Genomic DNA, 23,135 nt, shown 5'->3' with positions numbered 1-23,135 from the left:
AATGCTGAAGAACTGATGCTTTCGAATTGTGGTGTCGGAGAAGACTCTTGAGAGTCCCTTGGACAACAAGGAGATCCAATTAGTCAATCCTAAAGGAAATCAGTCCTGAATATTCATTGGAAGGACTGAAACTGAAGCTGCAATACTTTGGCCACCTGATGGGAAGAGCTGACTCATTAGAAAAGACCCTGATGCTGGGGAAGATTGAAGGCAAAAGGAGAAAAGGGGGACATAGGTTGAGATGGTTTGATGACATCACCGACTCAGTGGAGATGAGTTTGAGTCAACTCCGGGAGATGCTAAAGGACCGGGAAGCCTGGCGTGCTGCAGTCCATGGGGTCACAAAGAGTCAGACACGACTTAGTGATGAACAGCAGCAGCAACACCTCCCTTGTGACTTTGGACAAGTCACGCCCTGTCTCTCAGCCTCAGTCTCCTTATCAGTAAAATGACTGGGTTAGGCAAGATGATCTCTCATATACCTGAAAGTGGAGCCAAGAGTGGGGTAATAAAAGAAGTCATCTAGTTACTGATTAAACAGCATTTCTGGGCTGATCGGAGCCCAGGATTCACACTGCAGGGACGAACAGACCTTGGAGCCAGCCCCACCGCCGACACCGTGCTCCGCAGCCAGCCTGGGGTTGCGCCTGGGCTCCACTGTCCATGCTGTCAGCCACCTTTCCTTCCCAAGGAGTTGGCTTTCCCGTTTCCCACCTGAGTTTCCCACCCTGAGTTCTGGGTGCTGACCGAGGGAGGCCGAAGATGAAGGTCAAATCTGGAGCGCCACCTCGTGGCTGTGTGATCCCACAAACTCATCATTTTCCCCTGCCTTTCTGTAGAATAGTAGCGAGGATGCCCCTCATGAATGCTTTCAGGGTTGTTGTGGGGCTTGAGTAAGGAAACAGTTGTGAAGTTACCCTGTACGCTGAAAATAAACTGAATAAACTATTATTCTGTTACATTTCTTCCAACACATATAGACATAGACACACAGTTTGCTCAGAGTCTAGATAAAGCCTTACTCTTTTTTCATTTTCCAGTATTATTAGACAACCAAAGACCTTTGGACATTTAAAGCAAACCTGCAACCTAGACGGGCAAAGACATGATTCTGAAGATCATATAAAAACAATCAAGTTGGTAGCCTAAGAAAGAACAAGAAGGTGGTGAATTCATAGCATCGAAAAGGCTATGGTTAAAAAAAGAACCATCTAAGAATCAAAGTCACTCTTGGAAATGAAATGCATGACTTAAAAAAAAAAATTTGTTGTCTTTGCAGTAAATCTCAAGATAAGGTGATGTAAGTCCTTCAGTTTTGTTCTTTTTCAGAGCTTGTTGCGTACGAATTTCAGAAGCAGCTCATCAATTTCTGTGAACAGCCTGCTGATGCTGTAGGCAGCTGAGGCAAACAAGACATCTTAACTATCTTAACTATCTTAACTATCTTGAGTCTTCCAACCCATGACCATGAAATTTTGCTTGATTCATTTGTATCAATTTTTAGATTCCACATATACGTGATATCATATGGTATTTGTCTTCGTCTGACTTACTTCCCTCGGTATGATAATCCCTAGGTTCATCCATGTTGCTGCAAATGACGATATTTCATTCTTTTTTATGGCTGAGAAATATTCCATTGTATAAATATACCACATCTTCTTTATCCATTCATCTTTGGTCAACATTTAGGTCGTTTCAATATCTTGGCTATTGTGAATAGTGCTGCCCGGAACATAGGGGAACATGTATCTTTTTGAGTTACAGTTTTGTTCAGATATAGGCCCAGGCTTGGGGTTGCTAGATCACGTGGCAACTCTGTTTTTAGTGTTTTGAGGAACCTCCATACTGTTTTCAACAGTGGCTGAACCAGTTTACATTCCCAGCAACAGTAAGAGGGTTCCCCTTTCTCCACACCTTGTTGAGCGTTTATTATTCGTAGAATTTTTGATGATGGCCATTCTGACCAGTGAATACCTGTGATACCTCACTGTAGTTTTGATTTGCATTTCTCTAATAATTATCTAGGTTGAGCATCGTCTCATGTGCCTGTTGGCCATCTGTATGTCTTCTTTGAAATGGGTGGTTAGGTCTTCTACCCATTTTTCGATTGAGGTGTTTGTTTTTTGTTACTAGGTTGTATGAGCTGTTCGTATATTCTGGAAATGAGGCCCTTGTCGGTCATATCATGCAGTAGAGGATATGCTTTTAAACCTCGGTGTTCTGAAACTTCATCATGATGTATTTTGTTATGTGTGCTTTTTCATTTATCTTTCTCATTATTCATTGAGCCCTTTGAAGAGATACGACTCTCTTTAATGCTTGGAAATATTCTTCTAGTATTTCTCTATCACGTCCTCTGCCAGACTCAGGAATGGGGCTCAGGTATTTATAGAAGATAGAGGTGAGACAGGGAAGGGCATTATTAGAAATCTCCAGAGCCCCACCTCCACTCCAAATAAAAATGCTCCTATCCACACATCCCATAGAAGGGATGGGAAATTGATTTCTCCAGACTCGAGGACACTGGGAGCCAGAGGGCTGCAGTGAAGGCGAAAACAGTTATAGGTCTCTTCTCTCCCATGTTCTGAATGCTAGTGGCTAGGTTTAAATTATCCCATCCTGGAGACTAGAAAATCATTTTCTGCAGTAACCAAGCCATCCCATAGAAAAGATCTACACAGCCTAGCAGTATCCTAGGGAGTGTCCAATAAAATATCTGGCTAGTCACTGAATTGTGGCCCAAAGTGAAGCCGCCTCTGGCCGGCCATGTCCACAGAACTTCCAAACAACCTTTAGGACTTCATTCCTGAATTTGAGCAAATAGCCTCATATTCTCAGGCATTTAAGGAAAGCCTTCAACACAAAAGAGAAAATCAACAGCAGTTTCTCTATTGAGAAAAGTTACTCAATAGAAATATCAGGATGAGAAGATTTTTGCATCCAAAAGTCAGAGAACAAGACAGAACTTTTGGAGATGAAAGTTTTGATAGCAGAAATGAAAAAATAGATTAAAAATCAAGATGGATAATAGTAGCAGAGAAAGGATAAATAAAGGATCCATATAGTAGGACTTACAGAAACAGAAAAGAGAAGATAAAGGGGAGGACATAATCTAAAATAATACAGGAAACTTTGCCAGACTGAAAGATAAGACTTTCCAAGCTCAAAGGGCGGACGGAGAGCTCAGTGTTGTGAAGTTGAAAGACCCAGTTCCAAGCACTTCCTCAGGATTTTCAGAGAAAGACAACAAATTACGAATAAAAAATGATGGATTTGTACTATTATCTTATTTCTGCAAAGCAAAATTAAAAGCTGTAGAACACTGGGGACTTTAAAATTCTAAGTGAAAATTATTTGAATTATACCCAGCCCAGACAGTAACAAACACGAGTACGGAGTTAAGGTCCTTCTGAAACATGCAAAGTTGCAAGAAATGTCCCTCTCTAGAAACTACTGAAGTATGTGTCCACCGAAATGAAGTGAGCCAACAGAGGTGAAGACATGGAATCCAGGAAATAGGGGTTTTAATGCAAGAGGGAATTGGAAGTTCCCTGGTAGTCCAGTGGTTAGGACTCAATGCTTTCACTGCCATGACCCTGGGATCGATTCCTGGTTGGGGATATTACCCACCCAACAGGAAGTTGAATTCAGGAACTCCCCAGGGTCACGGTGGTGGGGGAAGTTCCAGACAGCAGCTACGGGAAAGGACAGAGTGCCTCCAGGAAGAAAATGAAATGAGAGGTTCTTCGACAGACTTTATATGTGGAAGGTGAGAAGAACGTTACAGAGCACTTAGATTGTATGGAAAGACTTAGATATATGTGGAAAAAACAAAAAAACCTGAGTAAATGAATATTCACAGCAGGAGAAATAAATAAATTGCAGTGAGAAGGAAACTATAGTGAACAATATTCTCAAGATTAATAATAAAAACATAGAGTATGGACATAATATATTTTTTAACTTTAGCCCTGTATCTTTTGGGAAGATGGGTGAAAGACAGAAGGAAGGACTTTGAAATACACATTCAGTTCAGTTCAGTCGCTCAGTCGTGTCTGACTCTTTGCAACCCCATGAATCGCAGCACGCCAGGCCTCCCTGCCCATCACCAGCTCCCGGAGTTCACTCAAACTCACGTCCATCGAGTCAGTGATGCCATCCAGCCATCTCATCCTCTGTCGTCCCCTTCTCCTCCTGCCCCCAATCCCTCCCAACATCAGAGTCTTTTCCAATGAGTCAACTCTTCGCATGAGGTGGCCAAAGTACTGGAGTTTCAGCTGAAGCATCATTCCTTCCAAAGAACACCCAGGACTGATCTCCTTTAGAATGGACTGGTTGTATCTGCTTGCAGTCCAAGGGACTCTCAAGAGTCTTCTCCAAAACCACAGTTCAAAAGCACCAGTTCTTCGGTGCTCAGCTTTCTTCACAATCCAACTCTCACATCCATATATGACTACTGGAAAGCATATTCCTTTCCTCCCAAGGAGTAAGCGCCTTTTAATTTCATGGCTGCAATCACCGATTACCGTACTATAAGTCAGCTGATTATATTTTATAGATGAATCGAGTTGGTGGTATTGGCGTATTATTCAGAAATATGGAGACAAATTCCAGAACAAGCAGGTTGGAAACATCTTAAGTGGTTGACTCTGGGGTGTGCTTCTTTTTTGTTTTTAGAATTTTATTTCATTTTGAGATGTAATTTTGAGGTGTACAATGTGTTGGTTTGATCTGTTTATGTATTGTAGTACGATGATCATGGTGGGGTTAGCTATGGGGTGTATGTCTGGGTTTGATATTAGATGAAGTCACAAATATAACCCATTAGGAAACTAAAATTCGAGATACAGATACCCAAATGTGGCAGGCGTGGGGACAAGCTCTCACAGCAGTGAGTAAGCTGTGTGAGAATGTCTGAATGTGACAAACCAGGAAATGTCAGCTCAAGTACAAATCTGAGGTTCACACCAAAACAGCCACGTCTGGTAAACGGGCACCTCTGTGGAACTTGGGGTGGGGCTTTTGCTTTTATGGCAAGCCCTGTTGGAGTGGGTATGAGGTAGTTAACTCTGAAAGGGCACAGCCCCTCCCCAGGGATTAGGGCGGCAGATAAGAGTGTGTGCTGTAGGCGGATGAGTTTGCCTACCTGCCATTGCATGCTGCAGACACCCCACCTTCCTGTCTATACTTGTGCCCCTATTCCTGGAGCCCCCCACCCCCCTCCATCCTGTTTGTTGGAAGTTTCGTTTGTTTTTCATGCTCTTGGGTCTGAGCATGGACATGGATGGATTCCAGTAGAGACCTGGCCTTCTCAGCTCACCATGGTGTCTTGGGCTGGGAGACTTCAGGCTCAAGGCAGAGACTTGTCCTGCCGTGGCACTGCAGAGATGCCCAGGTTACTGCCTTTTTACTTCTGGCTGGTTACACACTGGTGGAGCAAGGATTGGGGTCAGGGTGTACAGTGCAGCTTGCCCAGAGGTGCTGAGGAGGTGATCCCTGGGCTGGGCTGGCTCTCCCCACACCTGACCCTCCTCCTACATCCGAGGTGACTCATGGAGGTGACAGTCTCAACTGACTGAGCTCACGCGGGCTGCTTGTTTCATTTTTATTTACACTCACAGTTCTCAGGCAGTGCATGCCTGTGGATGCCTGGAGGGGAGGCCGCTGCTCGGTTCTCCTGGTTTTTCTCACGTAGCTGGACCTGAGAGCCTGGACATGTCCTTCCCCAGTGGGGCTGGCAGGCTGCAGAGCCAGGGGTTCTGACGGGCAGTGCACTGGCTTCTCTGTGCAGAATATGAATGGCTGTGAGGAAGGCGTGGAGTTCTTGCCGGCCAACAATAGCAGTAAGGTGGAGAAGGGCGGCCCGCGGCGGTGGGTGGTGCTGATGGCCGTGCTGGCCGCCTTCCTGGCGCTGTCCCTCCTGGCAGGGCTCCTGGCGTGGCACTTCCAGGGTGAGTGACCCTCCTCGGGGTGGACGGAGGATACTGTTCTGGGGAGGGAGAGGAGATGGCAGGGCCACGGGGGGTGGGCTCCCTAGGTGGCTGAGGGCAGCTGGGCTGGTTCGGGCACTGGAGGGCGTACGTCCCTCTGTCCGACCACCGTCCTCCCCGGGTCTCTCGCAGACCGGAATGTGCGAGTCCAGAAGATCTTCAACGGCTACCTGAGTGTCCGGAACGAGAACTTCCTGGATGCCTACGAGAACTCCAACTCCACTGAGTTTGCAAACCTGGCCAAGAAGGTGAAGGAGGCGGTGAGTCCCTGCCCCCCGGTGCTGCTGTCGGCTCTGGTATCCCCACCTCCGCCCGGCAGAAAGGAGGCCCCTGCTGCCCCCAGACGTGTGACGGGGGCTCTCCAGGACCTGGGAAGGGGGCCCAGGTCCCAGGAGGGAGGGAGCGGCCTGGGCTGGGGGCCGGGGTCCTTGGCGCTCTCTGGCCCGCTGTCAGCCTCCTCTCCTTCCCTTAGCTGAAGTTCTTATACAGCGGGATCCCCGTCCTGGGCCCCTACCACAAGACGTCGACTGTGACTGCCTTCAGGTGGGTGCTGGGAGGGCTGCCGGGAGGGGGGCCGCTGTCGGGGGCAGGCAGGGTGTGGGGTCCGCCGGGATGATGAGGCCATGAGGTCCTGCTTGAAGAGCCAGGATGCCCGCCAATCCTTCTTCTGACTTTATCCGGAAAGTACTTTAGATTTTGCTAGCCTCGTTTAATCTTTTATGGAGGCAGCATGGCAGGCGGTACCGTCAGCCCCTTTCAAGTTCAGGAAGCAGACTCGAGCTGTCACTCAGTGTGCCCAGGCTAGAGGGAGAACCCACACTCCACTCCAGGCTTTCTCTCACACCTGAGCCTGAGCTGCAACCCCAGCAAGTCTGGTTGGGTGTGAGACTATGAGAGTCAAGGGCCCAGGCCTCTGGCTCAGGGGTCAGGAGGTGGGTGGGCATACAGGAACCTAGGGCAGCATGGGGGGACCGGCCTGGAGAAGGTCTCTTGGTGAGTGTCTCTCCAGCTGGGAGGCTCTTAATCCTGCCCCGTCTTCACCGGGCACCCGGGAAGGTCAGCGTCTCAGGCTCAGCCCTCTCTCCCCAGCGAGGGCAGCGTCATTGCCTACTACTGGTCAGAGTTTGACATCCCCAAGCACCTGGTGAAGGAAGCCGAGCAGGCCATGGCGGAGAAGCGCATGGTCACAGTGCCACCCCGAGCCCGTTCCATGAGCTCCTTCGTGATGACCTCGGTGGTGGCCTTCCGTGAGTGCAGGGGGCACCAGGGGTGGGCGTTTGTCCAGCCTGGAGCACAGCCTGCTCCTGGGCTGGTGTGGGGGCCTCAGCTCTCCTGGAGTCAGTGCCTGGCAGAGGAGACTGCGAGCTGGCCGGGCACTTCCCTCTAGGGGAATGAGGAAATGGACTGCATGAGTGAGTGCTTTCTTCTCCCTCTTGTTCTTCAGCCAGTGACCCCAGAATAATACAGAACACCCAGGACAGTAAGTATCTGCCCTCTTCCTGAAGGAGAAGTGAAGCAATGTGGCCAAATGCCCGTTCAGTCAAGGGGGTCCCCCAAAGTCACACGTGGTGATGGCCAGCACATCCTTCTGCCCTTTCATGCTGGGTTTCTTTCATACTGGGTTTCTTTCTCTTTCTCTAACTGATCGTCTGTACAACCAATAAATACCTGGTCCTGAGAGGCAAACCCCCTTCCCGGCCTCTCCTGGGTCCAGAGCAGCCGGGGGCACCTCAGAGGGGCCAGGTCTGGCTGCACCCCTGTGGGTGGGGGTCATGGTGGCTCTCCTGCCCAGTTCTGCCCCGTGTCCTCTTACCCCACACAGATAGCTGCAGCTTTGCCCTGCATGCCCAGGGCAGCGAGCCCATCCGCTTCAGCACGCCCGGCTTCCCTGACAGCCCCTACCCATCTCACGCCCGCTGCCAGTGGACGCTGCGGGGGGACGCTGACTCCGTGCTGAGCCTCACCTTCCGCAGCTTTGATGTTGCCACCTGCGATGAACGTGGCAGTGACCTGGTCACGGTGTATGACACCCTGAGCCCTGTGGAACCCCGGGCTGTGGTGCAGTGAGTGTCCCGGGCGAGTGGAGGTGGGCGGTGGGCTGAGCCTCTGGAATGACCACTGTGGAGGTTGGAACTTCAGGCCACGGCCGAGTTGCAGGCATCACAGAGCAGGGGTGGCGTGGTCCTCAGCGTGAGCTGCAGGGAGCATCTAGAGGTGACCATCAGCCTTGGCAAGGGTGCTGGAGGCCCACGGGTCCCTAGATGCTGGTGAGCAGGGTGCTCCTTTATCTGTCCTTTACCTGCCACCTCACGGTGCTGCCTACTACTGTATTTTTTTTTTTCTCTCTTTTTTATTTTTGGCCACACCATAAGGCTTGCAGGATTTTAGTTCCCCAACCAGGGATTGAACCCAGGCCATGGCAGTGAAAATGCCAAGTCCTAACCGCTGGACCACCAGGGAAGTCCCGCCCCCGCCACCCCCAGCCCCCCACCCTTGTTATTGTGAATGAAGGTTTTACTGTTGCTCAGTGATGCCGAGGCCTACAAATGGGAGATGACTGCTGTTGAAAAAACAGTTTGTTACTCACAAGCTGACAGTTAGTTGCTGAGAGGAGGAGCCACACAGGGCCACAGAGGGAGGCACCAGGGTTGTTCAGAAGGCAGAGGGGCCTGGAGGATAATGTGGGTAAGAGCCTTTGTGTGGATTCTGCAGGAAAGGCAAGGCAGAGTTACACCTTAGGACGGGTTGGTTTGAATAACTCCAGCGGGCTCCGTAGCCTGGGGCCGCCTCCACTAGACTGGTAGCTGGGCAATTAGGGGAGGTAGAGAGTGGTCTCCAGCAGATGAGCCCCACAGAGAAGGTGTTTGGGGTGTGGGCTCCGGTTAGTCTGCATGTAAAAGTCTTGCTTAAGTCTTTACTGTCTCAAGGGATTGACTAGCCCTGGGGAAAGAGGGGGGAAGGCTACCTCTCCAGGGTTAGCAAGCCCCCAGGGGTCAGAACATCAGAATTATAGGAAGTAAAAAGGCATAAGATACACATCACTGTATATAAAATATATAAGCACAGAAGTGAAAGTGAACGTGAAGTCGCTCAGTCCTGTCTGACTCTTTGCGACCCCGTGGACTGTAGCCCACCAGGCTCCTCTGTCCATGGGATTCTCCAGGCAAGAATACTGGAGTGGGTTGCCATTTCCTTCTCCAGGGGATCTTCCCAACCCAGGGATCGAACCTAGGTCTCCCGCATTGCAGGCAGACACTTTAACCTCTGAGCCACCAGGGAAGCCCCCTATATAAGCACAGGGAACTATATTAAATATCTTATAATAACCTATAATGGAAAAGAATCCAAAGGAAAAAATATATATGTATAACACCTTGCTGTACACTGTATATCAACTACACTTCAGTTAAGAAAAGGCATGGAGGCTTTCCTGGTGGGTCAGTGGTAAAGAATCCATCTGCAAATGCAGGAGACTAGGGCTCGATCCTTGGTCTGGGAAGATACCACGTGCTGCAGAGCAGCTAAACCTGTGCACCACAACTATTGAGCCTGTGCTCTGGAGCCCAGGAGCCACAAGTACTGAGCCCACACGCTGCAGCTGCAGAAACCCATGCGCCCTAGAGCCCGTGCTCTGCCGCAGAGAAGCTGCTGCGATGAGAAGCCTGTGTGCCACGACTAAGGAGTAGCTCCCGCTCTCCAAAACCAGAGAAAGCCCAAGAGAAGCAACGGAGACCTAGCGCAGCCAAAAATGAATGAAATAAATTATTTTTAAAGGTTAAAAAAAAAAGGCATAATGCACCTGCTAGGGGGTGCTGAGGTGAATCAGAGCCTGCAGGTAGGGGTGAACTGCCTCCATTCAGCTCCCCCCGCCACCTTGGACTCAGTGGACCGGAGCCTTCGATTGTTGTCTATAGAAATGAGCTGGACAGATGTTTTGTGATTAATAAGGTACTAAACTTCAGGCCCAAACCCAGAGAGAGCTATCTGCTGCCACAGCTTTGCAGCCAGGACTTCTATCTAAACACCGCTTTCATGCTGGGTTTCTTTCTCTTTCTGTAACTGATCGTCTGTATGACCAATAAATACCTGGTCCTGAGAGGCAGAGGGTAGAACAGATGTGCACAGAGAGGACAGACACCACTCATCATCTTACCATCTGGAAATGGTCACTGTTAAATGTGTGTTGTACCTTCCTGCAGGGTTTTTTTTGCTATGTGTATATTTGTGTATTTATTTAAAAGTGGGATTATGTGGCACACTTGGTTGCATTGTCTGCTCTCTAAAGATGAAGCATGTAATGATGGCCCTCCCAGATGAGTGGCATATCTGTGTCACTGTTAATGGTGGTGGTGTCGGTCAGCTCATATGCCATATTTATTAGCAGTGAGGGCTCCGGTGCCCAAGTGACGAGTCTGAAATTCAGTCCTGCTGCTCTTTTTTGGTGGGCAGAGATTTTTTCCTTCATTGACTTATTCACTCATTTAAAAATTTGAAAAATATTTTTTATGTTGGAGTGCAGTTGATTTATTACAGTATTGTGTTAGTTTCAGGTGTACAGCAAAGTGGTTCAGTTATGCATATCTATATCTATGCTTTTTTCAGATTATTTTCCTATGTAGGTTATTACAGGGTATCAAGTAGAGTTCCCTGTGCTATTCAGTAGGTCCTCGTTGATTACTTTATATATAGTGGTGTGTATCTGTTAATCCCAACCTCTTAATTTATCCCTCCCTCCCTTCCCCCTTTGGTAACCAGAAGTTTGTTTTCTGTATCTGGGAGTCTCTGTTTTATAAATAAGTTCATCTGTATAATTGTTTTTAGATTCAATGTATAAGTGATATCATAGGGTATTTTTGTTTGTCTGATTTGACTTCACTTAGTATGATGATCTCTAGGTCCATGTTGCTGGAAATGGCATTATTTCGTTCTTTTTTGTGGCTGAGTAAATACTCCATTGTATGTACATACCACGTCTTCCTTATCCGTTCACCTGTCAATGGATATTTGGGTTGCTTCCACACTGTGGCTACTGGATATGGTGCTGCTACGAACTTTCACTTGCATGTATCTTTTCAAATTATGGTTTTCATCTTTTCTGGACATTTGCCCAGGAGTGAGATTGCTGGGTCATGTGGTAGCTCTATTTTTGTTTATTTAAGGCCTCCATACTGTTTCCATAGTAGCTGCACCAATTTACATTCCCACCAATAGTGTAGGAAGGATTCTTTTCTCCATACCTTCTCCAGTGTTTCTTGTTTGTAGACTTTTTGATGATGGCCATTCTGACCAGTGTGATACCTCACTGTAGCTTTGATTTTCATTTCTCTAATATTTAGCTGTGTTGAGTATCCTTTCATGTGATTTTTGGCCATGTGTTATGTCTCCTTTGGAGGAATGTCTATTTAGATATTTTGCCCATTTAAAAAAAATTATTTTTTTGATATTGAGCTGCATGAGCTGTTTGTATATTTTGCAGATTAATCCCTTGTGGGTTGTATCACCTGCCAATATTGTCTCCCATTCTATGGGTTGTTTTTCGTTTAGTCCTGCCACTTACCAGCTGTGTAGTCGTGGGCAAGCTATTTAACCTATTTCACCTCTGTTTCCTTATCTGTAAAATGGGGATAATAGTATTTAATGGTTGTGATGAATACCCGAGTTAATGGATATAGAAGCAGTAAGGATGGTGCCTGGCATATTCCTAGTGTTAGTGTTAACAGTTGATGCTGTTAACTGCTGCTGCAATTATTTGGCCCATAGTTTGTTTAGCGAGCCCTCTTTTGTTAGGCATTCAGTGTTTCTGAGTTGTTTATAAACAAAGACAGTCTTATGAGGAGATCTTTACTTAAATGGCGGGTCGAGGGTGGGGGCGGACCCCACGGTGGGGGGACCCCACCCTCGACCCCTCTGCTGAGGTTCTGTGGCTCCCATAACACTCCCCCTTCTGCCCCGCAGGCTGTGTGGGACCTACCCTCCCTCCTACAACCTGACCTTCCTCTCCTCCCAGAACGTCCTGCTCATCACGCTGGTGACCAGCACCGAGCGCAGGCACCCCGGCTTCGAGGCTGTGTTCTTCCAGCTGCCCCGGATGAGCAGTAAGGGGCGGCCCAGGCGGGGACAGGCCTCGGGGCCATGGGGTTTGAAGCTCAGGCCCTCCTGAGCTGTGGGCGTCTGGTGCCCAGGCTTGAGGGAGGCCGGCCGGCTCCTTGGGGCCCCTTGCCCTCCTGGGACCTCAGTCGTCACGTGTGTCTCTCTGCCTTTCCTTCCAGGCTGTGGAGGCTACTTGCGGGCAGCCCAGGGGACATTTAACAGCCCCTACTATCCAGGCCACTACCCGCCCAACATCAACTGTACCTGGCACATCGAGGTGGGAGTTGTGAGCTGTGGGGGGTTAGAGAAGTTGGTTGGGGGGTAGATGGGGGAGGAGAGGAAGGGGTTGGGCGTGCTCCAGGGAGGCAGGAGAGAGGGCGATGAGCACCTTCGGCCACTCCCAAGGGGTGTGTGTGGAGGCTGTGGGCGGGGCAGTTTCCGAAGCAGCGTCTTCAGACCCAAGCCCAACCCCCCGTCCGTGGCCGGTGCCTGCTGGAGGGACCCAGCCCCGGGATGGGCTGGCTCTGGGACCTCCTGGAGGAGCTGTGGGGACAGTGAGTGCCGTGCAGAGGAGGACACGCTCACTGGACGGCTGGAAACGCGCGCCATCCAGTCAGTGATGAGGGAGAACTGCCCGGCCTTCTTTAGAACACCACAGTGTGTGCTGCTGCTGGCGAGTCGGGAAGGTCTTCCTTCCAGATCCCTCCTGCCGTGTCCTCACTGCCCTGCAGGCGGGCGGGCGGGAAGAACGCCCCCATTCCCCACCAGCTCAGGAAAGAGGGAGGCTGTGCAGAGCCAGGCCCACAGCAGCATCTGTCTCCGCAGGTACCCGACAACAAAAACGTGAAGGTGCGCTTCAAAGCCTTCTTCCTGCAGGAGCCCAATGTCCCCGTGGGCTCCTGCACCAAGGACTACGTGGAGATCAACGGGGAGAAGTGAGTGTCGGGTGAGGGCGAGTGGGGGTGCCCCAGCCCCAGGTGAGTCTTCTTCCTCTGCTCAGCTGCCCGCCGCCCCCAGGTACTGCGGAGAGAGGCCGCAGTTTGTCGCCAGCAGCAGGAACAACAAGATCACTGTCCACTTCCACTCGGACCAGTCCTACACCGACACCGGATTCCTGGCGGAGTTCCTGTCCTTCGATGCCCGAGACCGTGAGTGTCGCGCTCAGGAAGCGGGGCCTGGCTGGAGGGCTGACCTGAGATTGGCCGTCTATTCTGCATCTCATTAGCATCTCTGACGCTGAGCCGCCAGAGCTCGTAGGCTGCATCTCAGTCACTGCAGTAGCTTTTTGAGGGAAAAAGAGCCAACAGTGCCCTTCGGTCCCTGGGAGCAGCCCCTCAGGCCGGGGAACTCAAAGTGCCTTTGGGTCACTGTCCCTTTGGCTCTGCACCACTTTGAGAATCTGCTTGTCCCTGGCCTTTTAGCGGCTCTCAGATGAATAGCATGCTTTTGAGACAGAGCACACTGGGGCATGGATCATCGCATGAACCACTCCTAGCTCTGAAAATTGAGATCTCTACTGAAGAGATCTCAACTGTTTCCATGCATTTAATTTCACTGTCTGCTGTGAATATCAGTTCTTCTCTGTCCACAGTGGGATATTTTTGTTTGTTTCAACCTTGTATCATAGAATAGGGCTTCCCAGGTGGCTACCAGTGGTCAAGAAACTGCCAATGCAAGAGATAACAGGTTCAATCCCTGGTCTGAGAAGATCCCTTGGAGAAGAAAATGGCAACCCACTGCGATATTTGTGCCTGGGAAATCCCGTGGGAAAAGGAGCCTGGCAGGCTGCAGTCCATGTAGTCGCAGAGTCGAACACAACTTAGCTAGTAAACAATAACACATTATAGAATAACCTTTAGGAAGACACTTTAACTGCACTGCTGCTGCTGCTAAGTCACTTCAGTCGTGTCCAACTCTGTGTGACCCCATAGACGGCAGCCCGCCAGGCTCCCTCCTCTCCGTTCCTGGGATTCTCCAGGCAAGAACACTGGAGTGGGTTGCCATTTCCTTCTCCGTTTAACTGCACACAAGCATCCAAATTTAAGTTCACATTCAGCTGCATGGCTCACCACCCAAAGTGTAATTAGATGAGCAAACCCTTTTGATAAGTGACAAAGCTACTTGTGCAGAGAAAGGGAAACAGGTTTCTCTCAGTTTGTCATGTGCCCGATGACATCAGTTGTCAGACACATCCTAGTCTCAGAAACGTTCAAGTGTGGAAACACCTTAGAATTAAGGAGATCCAGCGATTCCTGGTGCCTGGGGGAGGACACGCATATCATCTGTCTGCCGAGTGGCTGCTGCTCCAGGTTGCCAGTCGGGAGCCTGGTGCTTGGGGTCATGGCCGGCCAAGGACACGGGGCTGTAGAAATCGGAGCACGCCCGCCGGCCTCTCTCTGCTCTGCACAGGGCCTCCCAGGGATTGGTCATGGGGGCCAGGAGGGACCGCAACCAGTGCCTTTCCCACCCCCTCCAGCCATCCCACTGGTTGTAGGAACCCCTTGCCACAGCTCAGTGGGCCTAGAGACCCCCAGCTGCAGCCTCACTCCTCTCTACTGGGGGCTGGGCTGGGAGGTCTCTGGTGCCCAGTGTGGCTGGCTGCAAGGTCGGGAAGCCTGTAGTGGAGGTGATGGGGGTGGCTGTGGACTTCAGGCCTACCCTCTGCCTGCAGCGTGCCCGGGCAGTTTCATGTGTAACACGGGGCGGTGTATCCGGAAGGAACTTCGCTGTGACGGCTGGGCCGACTGCACTGACTACAGCGATGAGCTCGACTGCAGTGAGTCCCCTGGTGTCCTCTGCCCTCTCTGTGCCCGGCTTCTGCCTGCGACCCCAAGCGGGAAGGCCCGAGGTGGGGGTGGGAGTCGTTCCTGTCCTTTGCAGCCCATGGTGCTGAATCAGCCTCCACGACCGGGCGGGATGGGATCCCCAGGGGCGTGGGAGTGACTGAGTACCGAGTGAGCCTGGCATCTAACTGCCTCCCCGCCCCTGCAGAGTGCAACGCCACCTACCAGTTCACATGCAGGGACAAGTTCTGCAAGCCCCTGTTCTGGGTCTGTGACTCTGTGAAGGACTGTGAGGACGGCAGCGACGAGGAGGGCTGCAGTGAGTGTGGCCGGGGTCCGGGCGGGGATCGCTGCCCAGCTCCCCGTGGCCTCTCTGCTGGCCCTCGAGCCTCTGCTGAGTCCTTGTGCTCCCCAGGCTGCCCGCCCAATACCTTTAAGTGCGGCAACGGGAAGTGCCTCCCTCAGAGCCAGCAGTGTGACAGGAAGGACGACTGTGGCGACGGGTCCGATGAGGCCAAGTGCCAAGACGGTGAGGCAGGGGCCCGCCTCCCACGGTCACGCAACGTGGAACATGATGAGAAAGGGTGTCAGCTGGGAGAGAATCGTGCAGAAGGCCCGGGAGGAGAGTGGGTGTCAGTGTGGGTGGGTGGGACAGGCCCAAGAGAGGGGCGACAGGTGGGTGAGCATCAGGTCGGGTGCCTCAGATAAGTGGATTGCCTCCCCTGTGTCCTCCTTCTCGGGCAGGGAAAGCCGTCCCCTGCACTGAACACACCCACCGCTGCCTCAACGGGCTCTGTGTGGACAAGAGCAACCCCCAGTGTGACGGGAACGAGGACTGCACTGATGGCTCGGATGAGAAGGACTGTGGTGAGCAGGGCTGCTGCGTACAGCTGTGCAGGTTGTTCACTGAGCAAGGCACATACAGAGGCAGAAATCACACCAGGGCCTCACTCACCCAGCTCTGCCCCCGGGAAAGGATGTGTCTGCCTGGAGGAAAGGACGACTTTGCTGACTGTCACCCAGGCACTGCCTCACCGGCAGCTCTGATCCTAGAGGCAGGGCCCAGGGCAGCTAGTATGTCAGGCCTCTGTGGCCAGGCTGTGGTGCTGGGCTGACCCCTGCTTTGCAGACCTGGCCATGGGGGCAAGGCCAGGTTTCTCTGTGTTACCTGGAGGAGAGAGAGCACAGCTCCTGGAGCCCTGGGCAGGGTTCTGTCCACACCGCGCCCGTATTTGCAGCCCCTTGCATATTTCAGAAGCGCTGGCCACAGGTTCAATGTGTGCAGAGCTGGGCCGTTCTGACTTCCCGTCACCCATTGCTCTTGTCTCTGAGAGCTGTGTCCTTCAGCACCCAGTGAGGATATCTAGGTAAATGACATCCAAATTAAATCTCAGCAAACCAGCAGAGGTCTGAAGGCCCACGATGGCACCTGTGCAGGAGTCCAGGGGTGGGGAGTGAGGGTTTTGAGTCCGGGGGCAGGGAGAGGGGCCGGGAGGCTGGTCTAGCAGGCTGCCCCCGCCCCCGCTCCCACCCGGTGACTCCTGCCTCTGTCTCTCCCAGACTGTGGGCGGCGGTCGTTCACCAGGCAGTCCCGGGTCGTCGGAGGTGAGAATTCAGACCAAGGCGAGTGGCCCTGGCAGGTGAGCCTCCATGCCCAGGGCCACGGCCACTTGTGCGGGGCCTCTCTCATCTCCCCCAGCTGGATGATATCTGCCGCACATTGCTTCGTCGACGACAGAGGATTCAGGTGGGTCACAGGCAGGAGCTGGAAGGCCTCTCCAGGGCGCTGAGTGGGGTCCCTGTGTGTTTCCTGAGGTGGAAAGGCCCTGTGTCTGTGAGGCCTGCCTAGGTGAGGCAGGAGCAGGACTGGAGGGGTGGGGCTTGGTAACGGAAGCACTGAGTGTTTCGTGGATGCCTGCTTGTCCGAGGGATCTCAGTGCCTCTTCTAAAAGCCAGGCGGGCAGGTCTCATATGTGCCCATCTTAGAGAAGCAGAGGATCAGAGAGGTAAGGATCTTTGTCTGAGGTTGTACAGCTCTTAAGCGGCAGAACCAGACTGTAGCCCTGGTGTGTGGATTCCTGAGCGTGAGCGGTCAGTGTCTGCAGGGCGGGACCCCGCCTTGGGGCCCTCAGATCCACGGCCCAGCTCTAGGCTGCCAGGCTGCCATGGGCAAGTTTTCTGAGCCTGGGGCTCCTGGGGGCTCATGGTGATGCTGCAGTTTGTAGGCTGAGAGGTGTGAGAAGGAAACACGAGGGTGACAGTGAAGCGCTGAGCCCATGCTGGTGCCCGCGCAGACCTGCACCCACCCCGGGAAGGGTCACCAAGCACATCACTGGGCCGAGCTGGCCTCTCAGGGCAGCTTAGCGGGAGCAGGGGGCCCAGGGCTGGGGCTCTTTGTGACTTGGGTCCAGCCCGCCCAGGCCCTCTTGCCATCGGCTGCGGGAGTGAGACTGAGGGCTTAGAGGGGCCCCCCTTCCTCAGGCCCTTCCTGCCAGCCACCAGCCTTCCAGCCCTGGGCAGCTGCGGGTGGAGGGGACCCAGGCTGCCATGGTCACCCTTTTGCAAAGAGACAGAAGGAGCACCGTGGACTTTTGGGACAGACGGGGCCCGCAGCAGGAAGTAGGCCTGTGTCCAGATGGTGGGGCCTGACTGGTGAATGTGCTGGAGAGGTCACTGGAGGCCTGTGGGGGCTTGGGATCAGTGGTGGTCGCTGGGCCTGGCTGGGTGGGTGAAACGTGGCCCGTCTTCTCACTAGCACACTCCACACCACTCTGGGCAGAAGTGAGCCGCTTTCTTCCCGGGGAGGTGGGAGCCTACTGAAGAAAGTTTAGAATGAACTTATCATTTTGGAATGTGGACAACTTGCAAAGACAGGACAGAATTCACTATACCACCCCCCACACATACTTTCCCTTGATGTTATCGTGCTGCGTTTGTCAGCTCCGAGAAACTCACAGTTCTGTACTAGAAACTCGCCTCGGGGCTGCCCCAGGGCTCCACTCCCGCCCCCTGACCCCAGGTGCCCTCCGAGCGTTTCATACCATACGCATTTCATACCAGTGTCCTTTCTGCAGCGAGAGTCCTTCCAGGTGCCCCCTCAGTGTCTGCTGCGTGTCTCCCCAGTCTCCTCTGTCCCGGACGGTTTCTCAGTCGTCTTTGTGTGTTTTTTGTGACCTGGACTATCTGAAGGCCAGTGGCTGCTGACGTTGTTCTCGTGGTTAGCCTGGGGTCACGAGTGTTGGGAAGACAGTCATGTCTTATCAGCAGGTAAATGATGTCACCGTGGCTGATCACTGGTGATGCTCATCTTGGTCATCTGGTTCAGAGGCTGATGCCAGTTTCCCCCCCTCCCTCCCTGGATCTCCTTCTGGTCTCTATTCTTCGGAAGTGAGTCAGTCTGGCGTCGTTCTGTAAGAAGGATTTGTCCCTTCTCTCCCGTGTGTTTATTTAATCATCCATTTCTGTGTGCAGGGACTTGTGTGTGTATTTTGGGTTGTAATCTGGTATCATGTTGAGTGGTGTCACTTGATTGTTTTGGAGCTGGCCACTGGGAACTCTCCAGGCTGGCTCCCGGCTCCCTTTGACACGTCCCCCCTTCTTCTGTTCTTCTGAGCCGCCTCCCTGCTGACACTACTTGGTGCTCCAGGCTCATCTTGTATTTTCCTGGCCCAGGCCCAGAGCTAGGTAGTCCCCTGAGAAGGAACCAAGATCTGGGCACTGCGCACTCCTCGGTTCCCGCAGTCCCCTTGCAGCCCCATCAGCCAGTGAGCTGGGAAGTGCTTCCTGAAGTACCCGCCCCTGGGCCCTCGTTCCCCTGCTTCATCTTTTCATTTCTCGTTTCCTTTTCCTTCCTCTTCTCCTGCTCAGCAGTCTTCCTTCTGTCAGTGAATGCACTCAACACCCATTGTTATCACTGGCCTGGGAAGACTGAATTAGACTTGGTCCCTGCTCTTCCAGATGTCCCGGGGTAGGCGGACAGGGTACACGCATACACACATGTGCACACATGCGTGCACAGAGCTGGGGAGAGGCTGTCGAGGGCCCAGAGTGTGGCGTTCGAGCTCTCCTGAAGGCTGGGGAGAGTGACTGCTAGGGAGTGCCTGTGTGGGCAGGGTGTCTGGTTTGGTGTTGAAACGTGAGGGTGTTTGTCACTGCACCAGGTGACTCAGACCTTCCAGGTAAAGGCAGGGCTGTGAGCAGGGACAGGCAGGGGTGAAGTACGCTAGGACCTGAAGTGCAGGTACTTTGCACACATTTCTAAGTCAGCAGGTGACCCCAGGCTGTTCCTGAGAGGTAGCATCATGTGTCAAGAGCACGGGCTGCTGGGTAGAGTCGGTGGCCCATGACCACCTTGGTGGTGTGTCTAGGGATAAGATAACTTAGCATGTCAGCCTCTGGAAGAGTGCTTGTTCTGGCTGACTGGTCGACCTCTGCTTAGGTCTCAATGGAATGGCCAGGGTTTACTGCAGGTGTTTCGTGCTGCTGTACTGTCTAACCTGTCACCGAGTTACCTCTTGATGCGTGACCTTCTTGATTCCTTCCCTGTCTGCCATCTAGCCTGATGTGCGTGTGACGGTGCAGCATGCAGAGTCACTAGCTGACTCGGCACGACCAGCGTTCTTCATGACCTTGTGGGGGCTTTCACACTTTGTCTCTTCTTCCCCCTGCTGCTTTTTCTCTTCTTTGCCTTCTGGAAGTTCCAGGCCCTCTCTGCCGACTGACACCAAAGTCTTCTCAGATTCCTTCTTCTCTCAGACACTGTACTCATCTGTGGGCTCCAGCACATGGGTCACATCTCAGCTGTGCTTCCTGAGATGTTCACATACACCCAAGGCTGAGCCTTTTCCCAGTTAGTGCAGCCATCATGGCACTTCTGTCCTAAGTACAGCCGCTGGTGTCCCCCCGGAACAAGGAAATCCTCCCACGTCACCACCATAGTTATAACACCCAGAAACTAGCGCCCTGACATAGCACTGTTAGCTGGCATATGGCCTGATTTCAGATTCCTTCAATTCTCCCGGTATTTATAGGTTTTTAAAAAAGTCTAGGATCCAGTCAAGGAATATGCTTTGTTTTAGTCATTATTTTTTTTTTAATTTATTTTTAATTGGAGAATAGTTGCTTTACAATGCTAATCTCTTTTAAGTCTAGATAGTCTCTCCCAGCCTTTTAATTTTTGTTTTTTTATGGCATTGCATTTTTGAAAGTCCCAGCTGCTGTTCTGCAGAACGTCTCTCCATGTGGATTTTCCTGGTTGTTGCTTCATGAGGAGACTTAGGTTCAATATTTTTTTGGTCAGGAAATGCTGCACAGGTGATGTGTCCTCAAGAAGTACACAAGTCCCCATCAATGGAGGACAGTTTGGAGAGAAGTCTGATTACTTGGTTAGGGTGATGTCCACCAGGTTTCTCCATTATAAACGTATTTCCCTTGTTGGTGTTTTTTATTGTTTCATCACTAAGACACGTCTGACTCTTTGAGGCCTTATGGAGTGTAGCCGCCAGGCCCCTCTGTCCATGGGGATTCTCCAGCATACTGGAGTGGGTTGCTATGCCCTCTTCCAGGGGATCTTCCCAGTGCAAGTTCTCCTCTTCTTCCACCTCTGCCTGCCAGCATCGTCTCCCAGCAACAGCAGGGTCTTGTCCTTATGGGTTCAGTTCTCCTATGTGCAATGGTGAGAATTGCTGCATCCTTCTGCTACCATCCACAAACCTGGGAGACAAAGTTCCATCTACTTTTCAGCTCATCTGGTACTTAAAATATGTACCTCTGCTCTAGAGAAGTACTTGGATTGATCCAACCACCTCATCCTCTGTTGTCCCCTTTTCCTCCTGCCCGGAATCTTTCCCAGCATCAGGGTCTTTTCCAATGAGTCGGTTGTTTGCATCAGGTGGCCAAAGTATTGGAGCTTCAGCTTCAGCATCAGTCGTTCTAGTGAATATTCAGGGTTGATTTCCTATGGGATTGATTAGTTTGATCTCCTTGCTGTCCAAGGGACTCTCAAGAATCTCTCCTGGCAGGAAGGGTAGACTAATAAGAAGGGAGATCTTTTTAGTAGTGAGGTAAGAGTGTATTGAGAGAGGGCAGCAGGGAGGGAGACCTCTGAGCATGGTCTCCGAGTGGGCACAGGCTTGGGGCAGGGCATCTGGCTGGAGTCCTGGCTCAGGCCTCCCTCTCCGGCCCTCGCTGCCACCTGCAGGTACTCGGAACACAGTGTGTGGACAGCCTTCCTGGGCCTGCATGACCAGAGCAAGCGCAACGCCCCGGGGGTTCAGGAGCGCGGGCTGCAGCGCATCATCAAGCACCCGTTCTTCAACGACTTCACCTTCGACTACGACATCGCGCTGCTGCAGCTGGACCGGCCGGTGGAGTACAGCGCCACCATCCGGCCCATCTGCCTGCCCGCGGCCGACTACACCTTCCCCACCGGCAAGGCCATCTGGGTCACCGGCTGGGGCCACACGCAGGAGGCAGGTGAGTGGGGGCCGAGGGTCTGCTCGCAACTGCACTGCTGTGGGATTCGGGGGCTTCGTGGCTGTCCTTCTGTCCCTTCCTTTCCCACACGGCTTCCCAGGATTGACACCCCCCCCCCGCCCCGCCCCCTCTGATGGTCAGGACACCCTGACCACTGTGTCCGGCTGCACAGCATCCCACCCGGCTCCGCGAGCCCTGGACCCGGGTCCTGCCTCCGCGGCCTGGCTTGGCGAGCTGCCCATGTCCGCCCTTGCTCCTCCGCAGGCCAGGGGGCTATGATCCTGCAGAAGGGCGAGATCCGGGTCATCAACCAGACGACTTGCGAGCACCTGCTGCCGCAGCAGATAACCCCACGCATGATTTGCGTGGGCTACCTCAGCGGTGGCGTGGACGCCTGCCAGGTGGGCGTGGGGCAGGGACGCAGGGGGCGGGGGCATAAGCGGGGACGGGTGTGGGCGGGGCTGGCATGGTGGGCGTGGGGTGGAGGCGGCGACCAGGGTCGGGGCACGCTGTATCAAGGCCTGCTCTCCCCGCAGGGCGACTCCGGGGGCCCCCTGTCCAGCCCGGAGGAGGATGGGCGGATGTTTCAGGCCGGCGTGGTGAGCTGGGGAGAGGGCTGCGCACAGAGGAACAAGCCCGGCGTGTACACGAGGCTCCCAGTGTTCCGGGACTGGATTAAAGCGCAGATCGGGGTATAGATACGAGGCCCAGCTGCAGTCACCCCAGGTGCCCACCTGCCGGCCGAGGAAGGGATTGCTCCGCATGCCCCCGCCTCGGGCCCCGGAACCCAGACTGTGAACTGATCCCCGAGACTGCGGATGGAGGGGCCTTCCCACTCAGCCTCGGAAGTGGGGGTGGGGTGGGGAGGACCCGGCTGTGCCGGGAGGCGCGTTAGAGGACGGAACCTCCCCTCTCCAAGCTGGCCTGCTTCGCTTGGTCTGCCTGGAGCACGGGAGCAGCTGTCGTGTGGCCTCTGGGACCCCTTGGTGGGGCTGGTGCCACCCCCAGGGTCACAGTCTTCAGGAAGCTCAGGCCCGAAGGCCCCGAACGTCAGCCAGGTCCAGGATCAGAATGTCTTACCGGCTCCAAGGGTGGGGTTCACTGTGTGTATTTGTGTGTATGAGTAAAACGCTTTATTTCTTTTTAGGTAATTTTTTTTCTTACTGGACTTGATGGGCTCTCCTAGCTCCACTAGCAAGAAATTGGGTTTAAATTCCCCTCAGCCCAGATTCTAAACGGTCAGGCTGAGAGCGGGGACCACAGTGCCCTATGACCTCCCCAGGGCCAGCAGGGGGCTATGTTTCTGCCCTTACCTGAGGCTCCCCAGACAGGAGGGTGGGGGGAGGGTGTGCAGCACCCCAGGATGGGAGCCTCAGCGAAGTCCTGGGTGGTGAGGATGCTCCTGGGTTTGTACCAGCCCTCGGGCGTCTCCTCTTGCCCTGTAAAGGTGGTTGCTGAGGGAAGGAGGGGGAAAGTGTCTGTTGGAAGCAGGTGGGGACATGTTGCCAGGTCAGGTTCCTGGTTGCCGGTCTGGGATTCCTTAGGGTGGCAGTCAGGAACAGAGCTTGGAAAGCCACCAGATACCACTCAGATGATGAGATCAAACCCCAGAGCAGAATTTAAATATTTATCACCTGCGTCCTGGGATTACTTAGAAGGTGGTCTGAAGAGTCCTTGCAGAAGATGACAAACATGGGCACTGATGCTGGGGAGAGATGTTGTCAGAGAGGTTTTGAGTGAGTGGCCCTTCCTCTAGGCCTGCGGGGTGGCCAGCCTCCTCCCCGGGACTAGCCCA

General features: G+C 52.9%; 1 protein-coding gene and 1 non-coding gene across 7 annotated transcripts in view; one reads left to right on the top strand and one right to left on the bottom strand.

The window, feature by feature from the left end:
• ST14 (suppression of tumorigenicity 14) overlaps positions 1–22,491 on the top strand; it is a 38,039-nt gene extending 15,548 nt beyond the window's left edge. For 4 of the 6 annotated variants that reach the window (XM_027531863.1, XM_027531860.1, XM_027531864.1 and 1 more), the window contains exons 2-18: positions 5,795–5,954; positions 6,126–6,253; positions 6,466–6,536; positions 7,083–7,240; positions 7,438–7,473; positions 7,816–8,056; positions 11,949–12,088; positions 12,263–12,360; positions 12,909–13,018; positions 13,101–13,231; positions 14,755–14,859; positions 15,075–15,395; positions 15,611–15,733; positions 16,427–16,613; positions 21,066–21,340; positions 21,605–21,741; positions 21,877–22,491. In XM_027531863.1, the coding sequence (XP_027387664.1) occupies positions 5,795–5,954; positions 6,126–6,253; positions 6,466–6,536; positions 7,083–7,240; positions 7,438–7,473; positions 7,816–8,056; positions 11,949–12,088; positions 12,263–12,360; positions 12,909–13,018; positions 13,101–13,231; positions 14,755–14,859; positions 15,075–15,395; positions 15,611–15,733; positions 16,427–16,613; positions 21,066–21,340; positions 21,605–21,741; positions 21,877–22,038 (2,583 nt within the window). In that variant the 3' untranslated portion in view covers positions 22,039–22,491. The remainder of the gene's footprint in view (positions 1–5,794; positions 5,955–6,125; positions 6,254–6,465; positions 6,537–7,082; positions 7,241–7,437; positions 7,474–7,815; positions 8,057–11,948; positions 12,089–12,262; positions 12,361–12,908; positions 13,019–13,100; positions 13,232–14,754; positions 14,860–15,074; positions 15,396–15,610; positions 15,734–16,426; positions 16,614–21,065; positions 21,341–21,604; positions 21,742–21,876) is intronic. The other 2 variants (XM_027531865.1, XM_027531861.1) reach the window with 1 other exon arrangement.
• On the bottom strand, positions 8,382–8,453 carry TRNAE-UUC. The gene has a single exon. It is a non-coding gene; the product is annotated as a tRNA-Glu (tRNA).
• Positions 22,492–23,135: the final 644 nt, after the last annotated feature.

The sequence above is a fragment of the Bos indicus x Bos taurus genome, chromosome 29, assembly GCF_003369695.1.
Source record: "Bos indicus x Bos taurus breed Angus x Brahman F1 hybrid chromosome 29, Bos_hybrid_MaternalHap_v2.0, whole genome shotgun sequence".
Lineage (NCBI taxonomy): Eukaryota > Metazoa > Chordata > Mammalia > Artiodactyla > Bovidae > Bos > Bos indicus x Bos taurus.
This window is presented reverse-complemented; position numbering and strand designations above follow the sequence as displayed.